This window comes from Primulina huaijiensis, chromosome 8, assembly GCF_012295235.1.
Source record: "Primulina huaijiensis isolate GDHJ02 chromosome 8, ASM1229523v2, whole genome shotgun sequence".
In the NCBI taxonomy this organism is placed as follows: Eukaryota; Viridiplantae; Streptophyta; class Magnoliopsida; order Lamiales; family Gesneriaceae; genus Primulina; species Primulina huaijiensis.
In genome coordinates this window covers 16,345,070-16,361,463 of record NC_133313.1, presented here as the reverse complement: position 1 = coordinate 16,361,463, position 16,394 = coordinate 16,345,070, and the positions used below count along the sequence as shown (strand labels likewise).

General features: G+C 34.3%; 1 protein-coding gene across 2 annotated transcripts; it reads right to left on the bottom strand.

The window, feature by feature from the left end:
* Positions 1-4,671: 4,671 nt before the first annotated feature.
* On the bottom strand, positions 4,672-7,928 carry LOC140982446 (uncharacterized). 2 transcript variants are annotated; one of them, XM_073448953.1, is made up of 6 exons: positions 7,673-7,928; positions 7,288-7,366; positions 7,014-7,083; positions 6,245-6,354; positions 5,825-5,939; positions 4,672-4,971 (listed from the first exon to the last, which is right to left on the bottom strand). In XM_073448953.1, exons 2-6 carry the CDS (start codon positions 7,355-7,357, stop codon positions 4,887-4,889), a joined length of 450 nt encoding a protein of 149 aa, XP_073305054.1. In that variant the 5' UTR covers positions 7,358-7,366; positions 7,673-7,928; the 3' UTR covers positions 4,672-4,886. The 2 variants fall into 2 exon arrangements, with proteins under 2 accessions (XP_073305054.1, XP_073305053.1); XM_073448952.1 differs by having other exon boundaries at positions 7,288-7,519; positions 7,673-7,927.
* Between the last annotated feature and the right edge of the window lie 8,466 nt (positions 7,929-16,394).

Sequence of the window (16,394 nt, the reverse complement as noted above, 5' to 3'; positions counted from 1 at the left end):
TATGTATAGATAGGGAAAAGATTTTCAATTTTTTTTAGAGAATAAAAGTTTTTCATTTTGGTATCGCTGTCGTGTTTATCAAAATGATCTTATTTTTTAAAATTATTAAAACGGATTTAAACATTTTATTAGAGTTTCTATGTATGATTAATCATTCCAATTATTGAAATAATTTAATTTATTCGGAAAATAAATTCAAATTCTGATCGGAATAATAATATAGACATCATATTTAGATATGAATTATTGCACATAAATATAGCAAGTCTCTTGTTAGACAATATCTCACGAATTTTTATCTGTAAGATGGGTTAATCTTCATCATATTTACAATAATAAATAATACTTTTATCGTAAAAATAATAACTTTTCATAAGTATAATATTATTTATGTCACGTAGTATTATTTGAAAAATAAGAGACGAATTTGTTTAAATTAAAGAAATGTTCAAACTATATATTTCATACATATAGCATGAGTGAAAAATTGAAAACTCGAAATATGTAAAATATTGGATGGAATATTTAAATGATTATACAAAATTTATTTCGTCCAAAAGTAATTTTCACGCGCTAAAATAAAAGATAAAATATGAACCAATTTAGTTCTTTATGCATGCTGATCAAGATCCAGGGTGTCATGTGTGTGTATGTGTGATGGAAATACATTAAAGTACTAGAGTTACCTTTTAACAAGGGGCAGAATAACAATATTTACAATGTTTTTGCTTTGTAATTATTAAATAAGTTCTTCATTGAATTAATTGAAAGTACATTAATTGATTCATTATACTCTTAGTGAGTGTCTCTGTAAGTTAACGGTTGACAAAAGAATTTATTGACCCAGTTGTAATTAATAGTCTTTATTTTAATATAATTTATATTTCATGATTTCTTTTTACTTTATCTGTATACACCTGCAATCAACATAATTAAATACATTGATTATACTTTAATACAAATGAATCGTAATTCGATCTTGAAACTCATTTGTAAACACTGTATATTCTAAATTCGTTCCTAGTCGATTTAACCACCTAAAAACAAGGATAAAGATCGCTTGAGTTTGAGACTAGCATCTGTGATGTTGTGTACCGTGTTTCATGGTAAGGGCATAGAGATGCCCGATCATGCAGATGGGTAATCATATGATGATTGTACCGAACAACCCTCGGACTTTCCAAGTGGTTATCATTCATCGAGAAGTAAAGTCTGCGGTTATGATTGTACATCATTAGTTCTTACGACCAGGGACAACACCGAGGCTCTGCATACTAAGATTGTGCTTTGAATCATTTACCGACTCCGCGAGGGTCACAAGGTGGCGAGGTTGGGTGCAATTGCGACATGTGTAAGAGCCGGTGCATTATATCCAGGAATTCATTGCTCACTCACCTACGAGTGTGGATATCCTATGTGATCTAGCGAAATAGTAATACATGAAATCTCTGACCAGAGTGTAAGATTTACATTAGGTACAAGGGTTCTCTAGTTGTGCATGCGATGACACTATGAATATTTCATAAATGTATCATATAGCTATCGAATCTAATATGCAACCCTCGATGAACCAATGGTTGCAGATTTGATCGAGATATATGAGATGAAGGGACCGAACTGTACGTTAATCTTGCAAACATTATCAGCGATACCTATGAAATCATGGGGCAATGCTACTAGACGGTCTTATCGTGATTCAATATGTTCAATCAGAAAATTATTTTTGACATTCTCATGATCAAATGTTGGTACATAGAATGGGGGCAAATAAGAATAAGTCCGAATAAAGGACAATGCCCTGAATGACAAAGAATTGTGAAACCACGGCTAGCTGTATCTCTGAACGATTGAGGGTCACATAAGTACTGGATCATTTGTTCTTGTTGAGACAATAAATTCAAAGAGTTGAATTTGTACAAGATTATGAGATAGTAAATTCAGGGAGTTGAATTTATGATACTTAAAATTTGGATAGAATAAATTCAAGGAGTTGAATTTATGGGAAGTTAAGATTTCAAAATATTAAACTCAAAGGTTGAGTTTATAAAAGATTAAATTAAATATAATGGGAGTATGCATAATGAGCTTGTAGAAATATAAGTCCTTAATTAATTAAAGTTCTCAATGAATTTTAAACATTAATTAATTAAATTAGTTGGACTAGTCAATTTAATTAACTAAGTCCATTAGTGTTTTATTAATCATGGAGCCCTAAACCTATAATTAAAGAAGTTAGGTTAATGGCTCATGTTTAAAAGGCAACAAACCCTAGCCCTCCACACATGTTTTGTTTTTCAAAATTCCCTCCTACCTGTCTTATTTTTCGGTCACCTCAAGAAAATATATGGTTTGAGCCGTCAACTGTCTTTTGATCTCAACGATAAAATTCTTCTAAATTTTCTAATGCAATTTAAAGGATGAACAAATATTCCAGTCGTGAATTTGATTGGAGATTGAAGATTTCAAGAAGATCGTTCGTAAAGAATACAAAAGAGCTATGTCCGCCAATCTCGGAATAATTGGTGTCAAATGATTTATTCACTCAAAGTATATTTATAAATACCCTATGAATGTTTATTTCTTTCAAACCATAACGAGTATCCAAAGAAGTTATTTGAACGTCAAATTAAAATTCTTAATACTTCCGCTGTGTTTTGGACACGAGAAAATCGATTCTCAACATCTACAACCTGAAAAAATTGATTATGAATTTTTCCTTCACAAATATTCAAAACTAATTTATTCTCTCTCGCTTTAATAATTATATTGTTTTACAATTAATCACTGATTTTTCCAAAGAAAAAAAATATATCGATGGATGTTCATTTCTTCTCTTTAATCACCAAGGTTTATTGGATTCTCTTCAACGTAGCTTTTACGATCACTTATTACACATTAATTTTCTTTACTCCTCGTTGACACTTTGATCATTTGGATATTTGTCGAACAACTACACGTGACATTCTCAAATATAAGAGCATTTACAATGAAAAATTTTAATCGTGTGTCGATTTGGATAATATTTAGGTCATTGTTAATATATACATTACAAATATATTTTTATTCGTGAAATAGAGAGTTCGTCGTGAAAATGGAGTGCAAAGAACATCACCGTAATTTGTACTATTATATTTACAATTAGACAAATGTTGGTTCTATCGATCCAATCACGTCATTTCCATTTTTTGCCTAAACATTTTTTGGGGGGGTTGACTAATAAATATTACCTATATAAAGAGTGGCATTGCATTGATTTAGTAGGACACTAATCACGATATTGCTATCGATTAATTAACGAGACGTGACGCGACGGACCATGTACCCATGATTTCCCGAGATCTTAGTTTTAAAATAAACATAATAAATTTATAAAATTTTAAAAATGTAAGGTTTTTTTAATCGAGAATCTCGAGTAAATTAAAGGGCCCGAGTCACAATTTGTATCGATTAAACAATGAGATGCTAGTTTTAGATTATTTGTCATAATAGTTTTTATTCATTTTCACAGGTGGATTTCACACAAAAATTACAGGTAAAAAATAAATGTGAATTGTTGGATATACACTGGTCTAAACAGTAAATATAATCGTCTGTTTGGCATGTTGAATGTTGGTTTTTGTAACATTTGAATCTGAATATTTGCCTCTCAACTTGTGATTCTACATTTTCATTTCGTTCCTGGTTAAGAGAAAGCTTCCATCAATTAGGTTTGAGGATTCGAAATAAATTACCCCGAACTCCGTTTCGTCTTGGACAATTTAATTCAAAGTTTGGCGGATCATCAATTTATCAAACTCTGATCATTCTCATTGAATTGTTTATATAATAGACATTTAATTTAATCAATGAAAGAAATAAGATTTAAGCGAAAAGAAACGGTCGGTATTGTTCAACAATATAAGAACATATAATATCTACTATTGCCCACACTTTGAAAATTCATTGCCAGAGTTGTGGACTGGATTTGAGTTGGTCCCAATGATCAACAAATCGGACAACTCAAAGATTTAAGCAAATGGGTCCAATCTCTTTGTGGGGATAAATTTATATTTTGAGCGTGTCCCATAAAATATAATAATTGTTTTTTGTGAAGATGTGTTTGCATTTCCAAGGGTTTTTGAAGTACATGAACAAATGATGTTTTTATTTTTGTTTTCTTATCAGTTANTGTGTGTGTGAAACATACATTTATACATATTCATATATGTAGAAGACTTTTCTTCTTATGCTACCCAGAGCTGCAAACGAGTCGAACTACTCCTAGACAGCAAACGAGTCGAACTACTCGTGAGTAACTCGACTCAAGTCGATCAAAACTCGAGAATGGAGTTAGTTGGGAAATAGTGGAAAAAACTAGTCAAAATGTTGAAATTAATAGTAATTACATGTAATGAAGGCTAGATTTCAATCAATCAAGTATAAAGTTAGTGCAAGATCGAAAAAAAGAAAGAAGAAGAAGAAGAAAGAATCGATATAAAAGATCATATCAAAAGTGGTTAGTTTGAGGCCTTACTCTTTATAAGCTAGCAGAGATAAAATGATAACATTAATCAGATATATCACATTTGAAAATTTCAAAATAAACATTGCACTAATTTTTTCAACCTCAATCTTTTAAGCCATGAAAAGTTGCAAACACAACCATCTTCAAAAAATGGATTCTGACTCTGCTGGCTAAAGGGCGATGATCGTTTTGATGATAGTAAAATTTTAATAAAGTAATGGAGGGTAAATTTTTATTTATTTTTAATACATTTTTTGTGGCTACTACCTGAAAAGTAGAACAATTGATTCGAAGGTGATCCATACATCGTGGCTGCAAGAAAGAAATCAAGAAAAAAGAACTGGTCTCAGTTGACACTTTTAATGTACTGATGCCACCAGACTCAAAGGTTTCTTCGACCTAACAGCCATGCGAATTGATCAACAGCCACCACAGCTCGAGAAGCTGATCCAGTCGAGCCCTCGTATCTGCAAAATTCAATCATATAGATGTCAGATAGAGAATCATTTGTTCCTTAACATAGAGCGTGGGGAAACAAAATATCGGGACTTAGAAATTTTGATGGGGTTGGGTGTTAGCTAGACATCAGGAGTGAACACAATCGATCAGGCCCTATTCTAGCCCCGACCCTCGCCATGGAAATCCCAATCCGAACCGGGTATCCATGGCCTTTTTTAATCTGAGAGAAGACTTTCTCCCTGTGGCCCAGTTAAACTAAGTATACACAAACAAGATAATCAAGCGAGACCAGTTGATGAAAACCGTTGAACAAAAATACTGCTAGTTTAAGAAGCAGGTTATTCGGGTAAGTTCTATTTGGTTCGAGTTCCACGAAAATCAGACTGGATTATTGTGTTTATACCCCTCCTAAACATGGGGCAAAACTTTATTTTCAATTGAGAGGGGTAACTGACCAGACAAAAGAAGGAATTCAGTAGCATGCATACTACAGAACTGATGGAATAAAGTCTCAGGAATTTTTGTTTGAAAAAACATGCCCCTTGTTTGTATTCAATTTGGGGAAATCATTTTTCTTGCTCTAAATTAAACCAGATATTACCAACATAAATTTTTTCTTATCTTCCAAATCTATTTTCACACATGTTCAAATCTATTACGTACCCATTTTTCATCAATTCATAAAAATAATATAATATTGTGTTATTCTTTTTGAAATATAACTATATATGTGATGCATGACCATTACCATATTTAATACATGACACGATTTTATATTTGATAAAATTTCTCTTTTCCCAAAACACCAGACATATATCACAGAAAATGAATCCAAACAAGGCAAATACGAAGAATTCTTACAGCCCAACCACGAGAAACGCTGATGTCTGCATCAAAATAGCACCTTCACCAGCCTGGTTTGAGCTATTCAAGCACCTTGCACAGAACCAGTTCTCATGAATCGACGTGACTAGGTCTGCAAGAAATTTAACCCAACATTCTCAACAATCTGAAAATAACAGTTTCTGGTGTCGCAATTAGCATTTCTATAAACTATGCATAGCTCGTTCAAAATATGGATATATTGATTTCATCAAGTTCTGACAAAAAACACAGTTTCCAATGTACTTGAAGAATAACAAAGCTAGAAAGTAATGTTATAGGGAAAGAAAATATAAAGTACTCGAAATAAATATCCCAGTTTAACCGCATATGATTTCAGTGTAATGGACCTCTAACAAATTGATGAAATAAAGATAACATATGATTTGGCAAACTCACATTGGTTTGTCCCAACAAAGAAGAACTCGGTCTGGAGTTTGTTTTTCTTAACAAAACCAACAAGCTGACTAAGTTCAATAGGATCTGCTTTGATGCCCTCTTGCTCTGCACTAAAAGAAATCAAATCAAGCTTCAAAACACGTATTTGCAGCCTAGCGACTCTAACGAAGCAAATAATAACTGTAGAATATTTTATGAAATGTTCAAACAAACATACCAAAGTCAGAACTTAAGAAAATAACGAGGGAAGAATAATGTGAATTTGTATTTATTCAAGCCAACAAAAAATCTTCACTTGCTCAATATGTGCAGGGCCCTTGGTCATTCCAAAGGATATATATTCATGTTCGCATCGACTTTGACCCATTTCTTCTCCGGATTTAAACAGATTCTTGATTAGCTATCAACATTCTAAAGCCTCACGAGAGAAGTATTACATTATCCTGAGAATTTGCTTGTTATTCACCTCTCATCGAATCTACATCTCACATTCTTCGAGAAGAAAGTGCAAATGCAAATACATTTGCTATTGATGCTCACCATTTTAATGGCTTTCAAATCTCTATAATTGGCATTTCACGTATATATATATATATGCTCTTGTTAAACTTTATTAATTAGGATTAGATTATATTTGCTCATGTTCTTTAATATGTATTTTCGGAGGTCTCAGTACTCACCTTTTATCATTTTCCGAAAAACAGGGCAATTTCTTTATTAAAAAACACTATAGGTGTACGCCAAATTAAACGATTGTGGAAACACTCACATGATAGATACTAGACGAGAAGGTCCAGTCGGATCATAGTTTAGCAACAATGCAGCCTTCAGCGGTGGACCTAAATGTAATATAATTTTATTATAATCACAAGATGGCAATGAAAAAATCTTTCTGCGGCATTGGGCAAACATAGACATAGTAGACCAAGAATCCAGTTGAGAGGAGACAAATGTGTGTGGCAAAAACTTGTAAATTAGAAATTTTTCATTTGAAAGGCAGGAGCACCAGGGATTTAAAAATGCTTCAAATGGTCAAAGATTACCTAAAGAACCCACATTATTTGCTGCCCATTTTTCCCAAATTTTGTGCACAAAACTCCAGTCCACAGTCATCTTCAGCAACTGCACACATAAAAAAGAGAAGGACAAACTTTTTACTCGGAAAATAAAAATGCCCGCATGAGGCAAATAGCAGATTTCATCAAGCAATTCCCTTGCATTCTTCATCAACCATCCCCTTTCTGTTCCACGAATGCAATGAATCGAGCAGTTACACTATCATTCGAAATATAAACAGGAACAGAGTAAATTTACAAGCAAAATAAGGTCAAAGAAGGGTCTTTGAATCAAATATGAAGCTGCAAACGTGAATACATCCAGTAATTTTTGGACATCCCGCCAACCAAATGCCGGTCCCCGTTAACATACCAATTAGAAAGTGACAGCAGCGCTTGGGATCATGAATTGGAGAGCTTCACTTCCATATTCCATATCCAAGTGATGTTCTAAAATTAAATTATTTTCTCGCCAAAGTTATAAAAACCGAGTTAAATTTATCGAACCAAAGAATAAGCGCTGTATCGGAAACGCTAGAATCTAAGCTCCAAATAAAAAATAAAAATAAACTTTTACAATCAAAGAACCCTTGTAAATTTTTTCTGGTAACTAACTTTCAAAACTAATACAAATTTAATCTATGTTAGTTGTCTCACATCGGTTGGATAAATAATCTGAAAGTTGTATATATGGACTTAAACAATCTTTTTCTCTTGAACTAGGGTTGAGTTAGGGTCCAAATTCTAATATTAACATGGTATTAAAACTCAGATTCTACCATTACGTTTCCCCTTCTTCGCTCCCCAGTCCCCCTCTTCACTCCGAAACTTCCACTAATTTACATTTAAAACAAGCTTCCAAATGTTGTCTATCTTCCGCATTTTTCTTTTCTTAAATCCAATAGAAAACTAAAACAAAAATCCATCTTAATCTTCACATTACCCTCATTCTCGTATTATATGTGGGTTTCTATAGATTAACTGCAAAATCAAAGATAATGTAATTTATTTTGTTTATTTAAGTTGATATGAATCGGTTTGTTCACTCGCTTAAATCTTTCGTATAGATATCAGTTGGTTATTGTCAATATGTCATTTTCTTTTAGTAGCTTGTGCATTTCACAAAAGTAAATTATTTTTGTTCACATGTTACATGTATTTCAATAATTTAGTACATGAATTTAAATACGTCAAAATGTATATTGCTATGAACCTTACATCGATTATTTATATATATATTTTTTCAGATTGTTTTGACAAAGATATTATTCAAATCTTGGTTAATTTTGATGGTGAGTAAAAGACTGGCTATGAATATAAAATATTCATGGTGTGATGCTATATTTATTGATGAGAGTAATATAAATATTGAAGATGTTGAACATTCAATTTTTGAGCTACTTCAATTGTATAGACATGATATGATACTGATATTAAGTTATTTGTCAAAATTTAAGGTATGTAATCCGAGACAAATATTTATAAACATGTGAGCATTGATAACAAATTTGTCTTTTGGCATTTCAAATGTTAGACCTTTGTTTCATCTTAAAATCATCAAAACAAGTGGCTTTGAAACCAGCTATTAAAAATATGACAATTCTAGATATGTTGAAGTATGTAGAGATCTAATTGATAAGAGAGTGGAGGATTATGAAACTGAAGTACATGGTGGTCACTTGAGAACATATAATGAATATTTTAATGGAGTACTTTTTTAGAATTATTTATACAATGAAATGAATGAGTATAAAAATTTGGTGGATGGAATAACAGAGGCTGATAATATGGTGTGTCACGTCTCAAGGACGGGGTTAGTCGACACCGGCGTTGCTCTCAAATTTACATTCGAAAAAAACAAGCCTCAAAAGTACAAAATTCAGAAACCAGTCTTTTTATTCATAATAATGAGTATTTCATTGTATGATACAAACTCAAATTACTAATGTTTTACAGAGAAAATGTAAAAACCAGACATAACAATGTCTTAACAGATGCAGCGGAAAACAAACATAAATTAGAACTGAGAAATAACAGTCTTCTTCACCAGCCCCAGAACTGATTCTGCTCTTCTTCTTCTAACATTTCTTTGTTCTTATCTGAGATGGGTTTGGTGGATGAGTGATATGCCATCACTCAATAAACGGGGGCGGGAATAACTCTCAGTTTTCAAAACCATTTTTAACAAAAACAGTAATACAAATAATATACAGAAACTCTTACTTTCAGAACAGGAATCGGTATTCAAGAATAACAGGTTTCAGAACAGAAATCAGAACTTAAAATTTAGCAAGCAAGCACTGAGCACGTTTGTGAATTTCATGGTTAAACCGATATCAGTCCCCTATATGTTCTCTCCTCTAATAGATGAGGCCGGTAATTAGTAATCAGAATTCAGCAATCATGAATGTTTCAGAATATATATTCCTACCATTAGTTCACAAAGTTTCAGTGCTTCAAAAATCAAAGATAAAAAATACATATAATTTGCTTCAAAACAGAAATTATCAAACTGGTTTCAAGATATTTATACATAAGCCCACTTACCGTAATTTGCTAGAAAGTTTCGGTTGAAGTCTGGAATCTGCTTGCTCTCGCTACTGGATTTTACTGCTCGAAAAAGGCAGTCTCTTAAGCTCTTCCAAAAATGACATGTAAACCTAGGATCTTTGTCTGATAGTACACTAGCTGGAAAGCCATGTAATCGTACGAAATCATTCATGTATAATGTGGCCAGTTTATCCATATTATAATTCATGCGAACAGGTAAGAAGTGCGCAGAATTCGTGAGTCTGTGTACGATTACCCATATTCCATCGTGACCTTGTCATCTGTTGTTGTTTCAGTTTTACCGAAGTCGGGTTTCGATCTTGACTTATCTTGATCGCTTCTCGGAGGCATGGTTGTGCTGAAAGTGACGCTAGGATTATTTTGCCCATATCCTTCCGAATCAAAGCGTCAGCTACCCTGTTTGCTTGGCCCGGATGATAGCTTATTGTTAAGTCGTAATCCTTCAGGAGTTCAATCCACCGTCTTTGCCTCATATTTAGTTCTTTTTGAGTGAAAAATTATTTGAGACTTTGGTGATGAGTGAAAATCTCACACTTGGCTCTATAAAGATAATATCTCCAAATTTTTAGTGCGAACACCACTGCAGCTAGTTCGAGGTTATGCGTGGGATAGTTTCGCTCATATGGTTTCAGTTGTCTTGAGGCATAGGCAATTACTCGCCCATCTTGCATGAGCACACATCCTAAACCTGCTTTTGATGCATCACTGTAGATGGTGAAATCTTTTCTTTCAGTTGGCAATATCAATACCGGAGTAGATGCAAGTTTCTTCTTCAAAGTCTCAAAGCTTTGCTCACATTCTTCACTGCATTGAAACTTGGTGTTCTTTTGGGTGAGTTTAGTGAGGGGTATTGCTATTGAAGAGAATCCTTCAACAAATTTTCGATTATAGCTTGCTAGTCCCAAGAAGCTTCGAATTTCTATCACATTCTTTGGCCTCGACCAATTCATGATTTTTTCTACTTTCTTAGGGTCCACAGATACTCCTGCTGCTAATATTATGTGACCCAAGAATGTGACGCTATTTAGCCAGAACTCGCATTTCTTGCATTTGGCGTACAGTTCCTTTTCTCTAAGCGTTTAAAGGGTGAGACGAAAATGTTCTTTGTGGTCTTCCTCACTTGAAGAATATACCAGAATATCGTCGATGAATACCATAACAAACTTGTCAAGAAACGGTTTGAACACCCTATTCATGAGATCCATGAATGCTGCCGGAGCTTATGTTAATCCGAACGGCATTACAATGAACTCATAGTATCCATACCTTGTTCTGAAGGCTGTCTTCGGAATATCATTTGTTTTGACCTTTAGTTGGTGGTAGCCTGACCTTAAGTCGAGCTTGGAAAAGACTGTAGCTCCTTTGAGTTGGTCAAACAGGTCATCTATCCTTGGAACTGGGTAGTTATTCTTGATTGTGATCTTATTCAGTTCCCTGTAATCAATACACAATCTCATGCTTCCGTCTTTTTTCTTTACAAATAGAACAGGAGCTCCCCACGGAGATGCGCTTGGTCGGATTTGCTTCTTATCCAACAATTTTTGAAGTTGTTCTTTGAGTTCTTTCAATTCTGCTGGAGCCATTCGGTATGGTGCTTTTGAGATTGGTGTATGTTGGAACTTTTCAAGTTCACAATCTTGATTTTGATGTTAACAAAATTTGTTAATTTGTGTTACTAATAATCTACTTTAGTGTGCAGAAACTAGGATCAGTCATGAGCTATTTATATAAAGAGAAGATCAATGAAGGCTTAACAACAACAATAACAAAAACGCAAATAAGAGAGAAAAAAAAAGGGCATGCACATTGCAAATCAGATTTCAGAAGCAATTAGCCCAGAGGGACACTTTAACGTGTTATCAGCTTAGTATAGAAGCTTTTATCCATCAGTGTGTGAAAACATCCTTGTTCAGTTCTCACACACAAACACTCTCAACCACTCAAATACTGTCTTTCACAAAGACGTGAAACTTGTGTATGTATTCTTTGACACTTAGACGTTAAAGAAGTGTTGGCTGGAAGGTGCTGCCTTCAGTCGTAGCTAGGAGTTCAGTTTAGGCAGTAGTGTAAGTCTTAGCTGAGTGGGTTTGTACAAAGAGTTGTATAAATCAAAGTCTTCTAGTGGATCCTACCTGTGGTGGTAGAAGAGATGATGTAGGAGCAGTTGAAATCTCCGAACATCCATAAACATATCTTGTGTATTTAATTGACTAACGGCTGTTTTCAAATTTTTTTGATCAGTTAGAGTATCCGTCAGTTCAGTTGTCACCATAACTGAACTGATGAATGCAAAAACTAATCTACCCTTTTTCAGTTATTCAGTTTACATAAGTTAAAATATTTTCTAATAACAGTCTTCTACACGAAAGATTATTACGAGTTTCTTCCGCCTGGTTTTAAAACAAACTCGATTTAATTCATCGGTGTTAACATTCTTAGAATACAATCTATTGCAGCTCATTGGATAATATAGTGTTCGAAATGCCTTCGAAGGCACTACCACATTCGATCTTCAGTGTAGTATTGGGTACTAAATTAATCTCAAATTCCACTTCACGGTCGAGGATTGTGCCAGAGAGTTCTTCAAGAAAGACATCCGAAAACTCTTGTACTATCGGAATCTCTTCTAGTGCAAGTGTGGTTTCTTCCTTTACATCGTTTAACATAGCTAGGTAAACTTCTTCTCCACTTATCATGGCTTTCCAAGTTTGAGAAGCAGAAAGAAGAGTCTTTTGTTCTTTTGTCTTACCATGAAATAAAAGTTTCTCTTGGTGTGGAGCTTGGATGGATACCGTCTTTCCATGATAGTCTACTAAAGCATGATTCTTGGCTAACCAATCCATTCCAAGAATTACATCGAATTCCACCATGTTTAGTTAGATTAAGTTTGCCTTGAAATTCTGATTTTCTATGAAAACATTAATATCTCGATATGGAGTGCGAGTTTCTAAAATCTGATTTGCAGGAGTTGCTACTCTATATGGTTATTCCAAGTTATCAAGCTTAGTTCTTAACTTTTTGGCAAATCTCTTAGACATGAATGAATGCGTAGAACCACAATCAAATAACACATAAGCAGGTATATTATTGATTAGAATGGTACCTGCTACGACATCATTTTAGTTGTCAGCCTCTTCTTGAGTGAGAGAATAGACTCGAATATTTTTCTTGTTCTCCTTAGGCCTGTTTGGAGTTGTTACATCTGCTGGACCATTCTTTGGATCTGGAAAAGGGCATTGAGCAATGCGGTAGTCCATCTTTCCACAACGGAAACAAGCTCCAGAATTCTTACGGCATTCACCAGTGTGAGTGAATCCACAAGTTTGGCACTTGACTCTCTCTTTGCTTGATTGAGAAGAAGTGGTTCCTTTGGCTGGAGCACTGGTGGATTGATTGCTTGAAAGCCTAGGCTTCTTGAATTGTTGGCCCGGTTGGTATTGGCTTGACTGAGGACGTTTGAGTTTGTTCTCACCTTCATGCCTCTTGATGTCATTCTCAGCCCTGATGGCGGCTCCCATCAATTCATCAAAACTATTGAGCTCGATAACAGCTAGGGCAGAATGAATGCGGCTGTTCAATCCCTTATTGAAGCGATATATCTTCAAGGTCTCGTCTCCCATGATGGTTGGGGAGTAATTTCCCAATGAGTGGAACTTGGATGAATACTCCACCACTGTCATGATTGGTTCTTGAACCAAGCTTTCAAATTCTGATAGCTTCTGCACTCGAACTGCTGTCGAGAAGTACTGCCTCAAAAATGCCTCTCGGAACCTTTGCCAAGTGATAGATCCCGTCCCTAACATAGTCGGTGAGACTCCTTCCCACCATGTGGCTTCTTTATCCACAAGAAAAGGTGTAATCACATCTACCTTGATCTTTTGTGGAATCTCAAGTAGTCGAAGATGATTCTCCACCTCCTTCATCCAATTCTGCCCGACCTCAAGATCGGAGCTTCCATCGAAGTTTGGGACTCTTGCTCTTCGGAGAGACTCATAGTGCTGCTTAGTCCCATTCTGAGCTGGAGGTGATGGCGGTGGCTAAATAGTATCAGGTGGTTGTCACAATCGTAGCTATAGACATCAAATCCGCCTGACTGTTGCCAACTGTTGATGGTGGTTGTTGTGCATCCTCATCGTTGCGGTTGTTATTGCGATTGTTGTTGTGGTTGCCATAATGAGGGTTGCGTTTGTTTCTCACGGGTCTTCCGTCCATTTCCTACAAATATGGAAGTTCTAAGGTTTTTGGCTGAATATGGACTAAAGAAAGGAAGCAAAATGATTGAGTAATTGCTCAAAAATTAAATATGAAACCAATGTATAGAAATAAATTCTATTGATTTCCCACGAAAGTGCAATTACAACTAAACTTCAAAAATGCTAACAGAAATACAAATGGAACAAGTGTTATTACACAGAACTACTACTGAAGGTCTAATCTATCACTTCTCCCAATCCCAAATCCAAAGGATCCTCTTCAACTTTTTCTTCTTCTTCGGGATCCTCCTCGGGTTCGTCTTCATGGTTGGCTATTACTGTTTCCAGATGTTCAATATGACCATGCAGAACTGCATTTTGGTCTCTAAGAACTTCAACAGTGTTATGCAACTCTTGAATCTGAGCATCAGTCTGCTCACAATACTGATTATGCTGGTGCATGAGTTGGTTCTTTTGATCCTTAAGCACTTGGATCTTCTCAACCAATTTATCACGTAACTCGATTAACTCTGCAACAGTCTCTTGGGAGGTTTCAAACTCTTCTTGAGCTTTCTTATTCCTCTCTTCTGCCTCATGTAGATAGTGTATGTATAAGTATGTTAATTATACTTCTAAATCATCACTTAGTTCAATGGATTATATTATAATGGTTCAGTGGTTTAAATTAATGTGTTGTAAGAAAGTAATTTGGTTTATATTTCGGTGGGTTAAATCATATATTTCAGTCAGTTAATAACATCCAGTCGGCCGGTTAAGTTTTAGTAGGTTACACTAATTCTTGTTTGATAGGTAAAATAATACAAGATAAAATTCATACTATTATAATATATGTGCATGTATGTATGAGCAAATGCATCTTCGATCAATATTGAAGATGCATTTGCCCAAGATATTGAACTGCAACGAAGACAATATCTATCCACACAGTTAAATAAATTCTTCTACTTGCTATCTTTGAAATCATAACGAACATTATGATATGTGAAACCTATATCTTTAACAAAATATGTATCCATTACGACAAGATCACGCTTTACCATGTGGGTATGTCTTCTGCAATACAAATAGTCCGTGTATGATCTCTTGTACGTGATGTAAGTATATTATGTATATAATATTATGATCAAAAAATAAATAGATTACAAATTCATAATCACAGTTTGATTGAGCCTGTGCGTTGGAGCAAGAAGGTCCTTAAACCAACTCTTGTTATATTATCCATATACACCTTCTTTATATAGGTAATGTAACGTATCTATTGCTTTAGTAACATGTGGCAATATTTTCTTAATGAAAACATATTGCACTGGTTCAAATGAACCATTGAGGACCAATATAATGAAGTTCTATCAAAATAAGTGTCTCGAGAAGTTGTGCATATGGAGAGCGGAAAAATTGGGACTTTTTACTCTTCAGAACATCTATATATGAAAATCAGGTGCTTCAACATATTGTCAATCATAATTCAATAAAATTAATATCAAGTGAAATGTATATATTTAGGAACTACAAGGGATGATGTAATTTCCTGTGGTAATGGCTTCTCGCTAGCAGTCATAGCTGCTACATCGCCAACAACTGCAAGCGATGGTGTGGTGTCTTGTGGCAATGACATCTCAGTAGTAGTAACAACTGCTTCATCTCCATCTACGGTCATGTAATGTTTTACGATCACATTTATCTTAACAACTAAACCAGCATGTGCAGTTTCTTCATCACCACCTTTAGTGATAAAATTCCTCTTGTGGCCATCTAAAATTAAAAAATAATTATATCATAATCAAATAAGCTATTGTTTGAAATATATAATTTACAAAGACTTACATATATTAATATTCTTTTTCTTGGACAGTGTGTAGACAATAATATGTTTGACAAATCGTTGTTTGATACTGAAATGTGGCTTATCAATTATTCAAAAATTAATAAAGTTAAATAAAAATATGTAAAATTTTAAGATTTGAAAATTAAGAATACTATTATGGGCAGTATTGTTATGTTGCTCAAACACCACCTCTGCTCGTGAGTCACTAATACATTGACATCTTTACTGATCAAAGTTAACTTCGACTTATCTACAATTTAAAGATGCATCATATTATAATATAATAAATAATTAAAATAATAGTTTGGATGCATTCTATAAATGAAAGCTGGTTTTATTTATTTCCTACACCGTTTTCTCTCAATTTCTCTCTCTCGAGTTCTAGTCATATACCTTAGGTTTTTAACCAGTTTCTATGGAATTTTAATATTGAGAAGCTTCGAAGCTAGTGTCGACTCGAGGAAAGGTCGATGAACCAGGACACA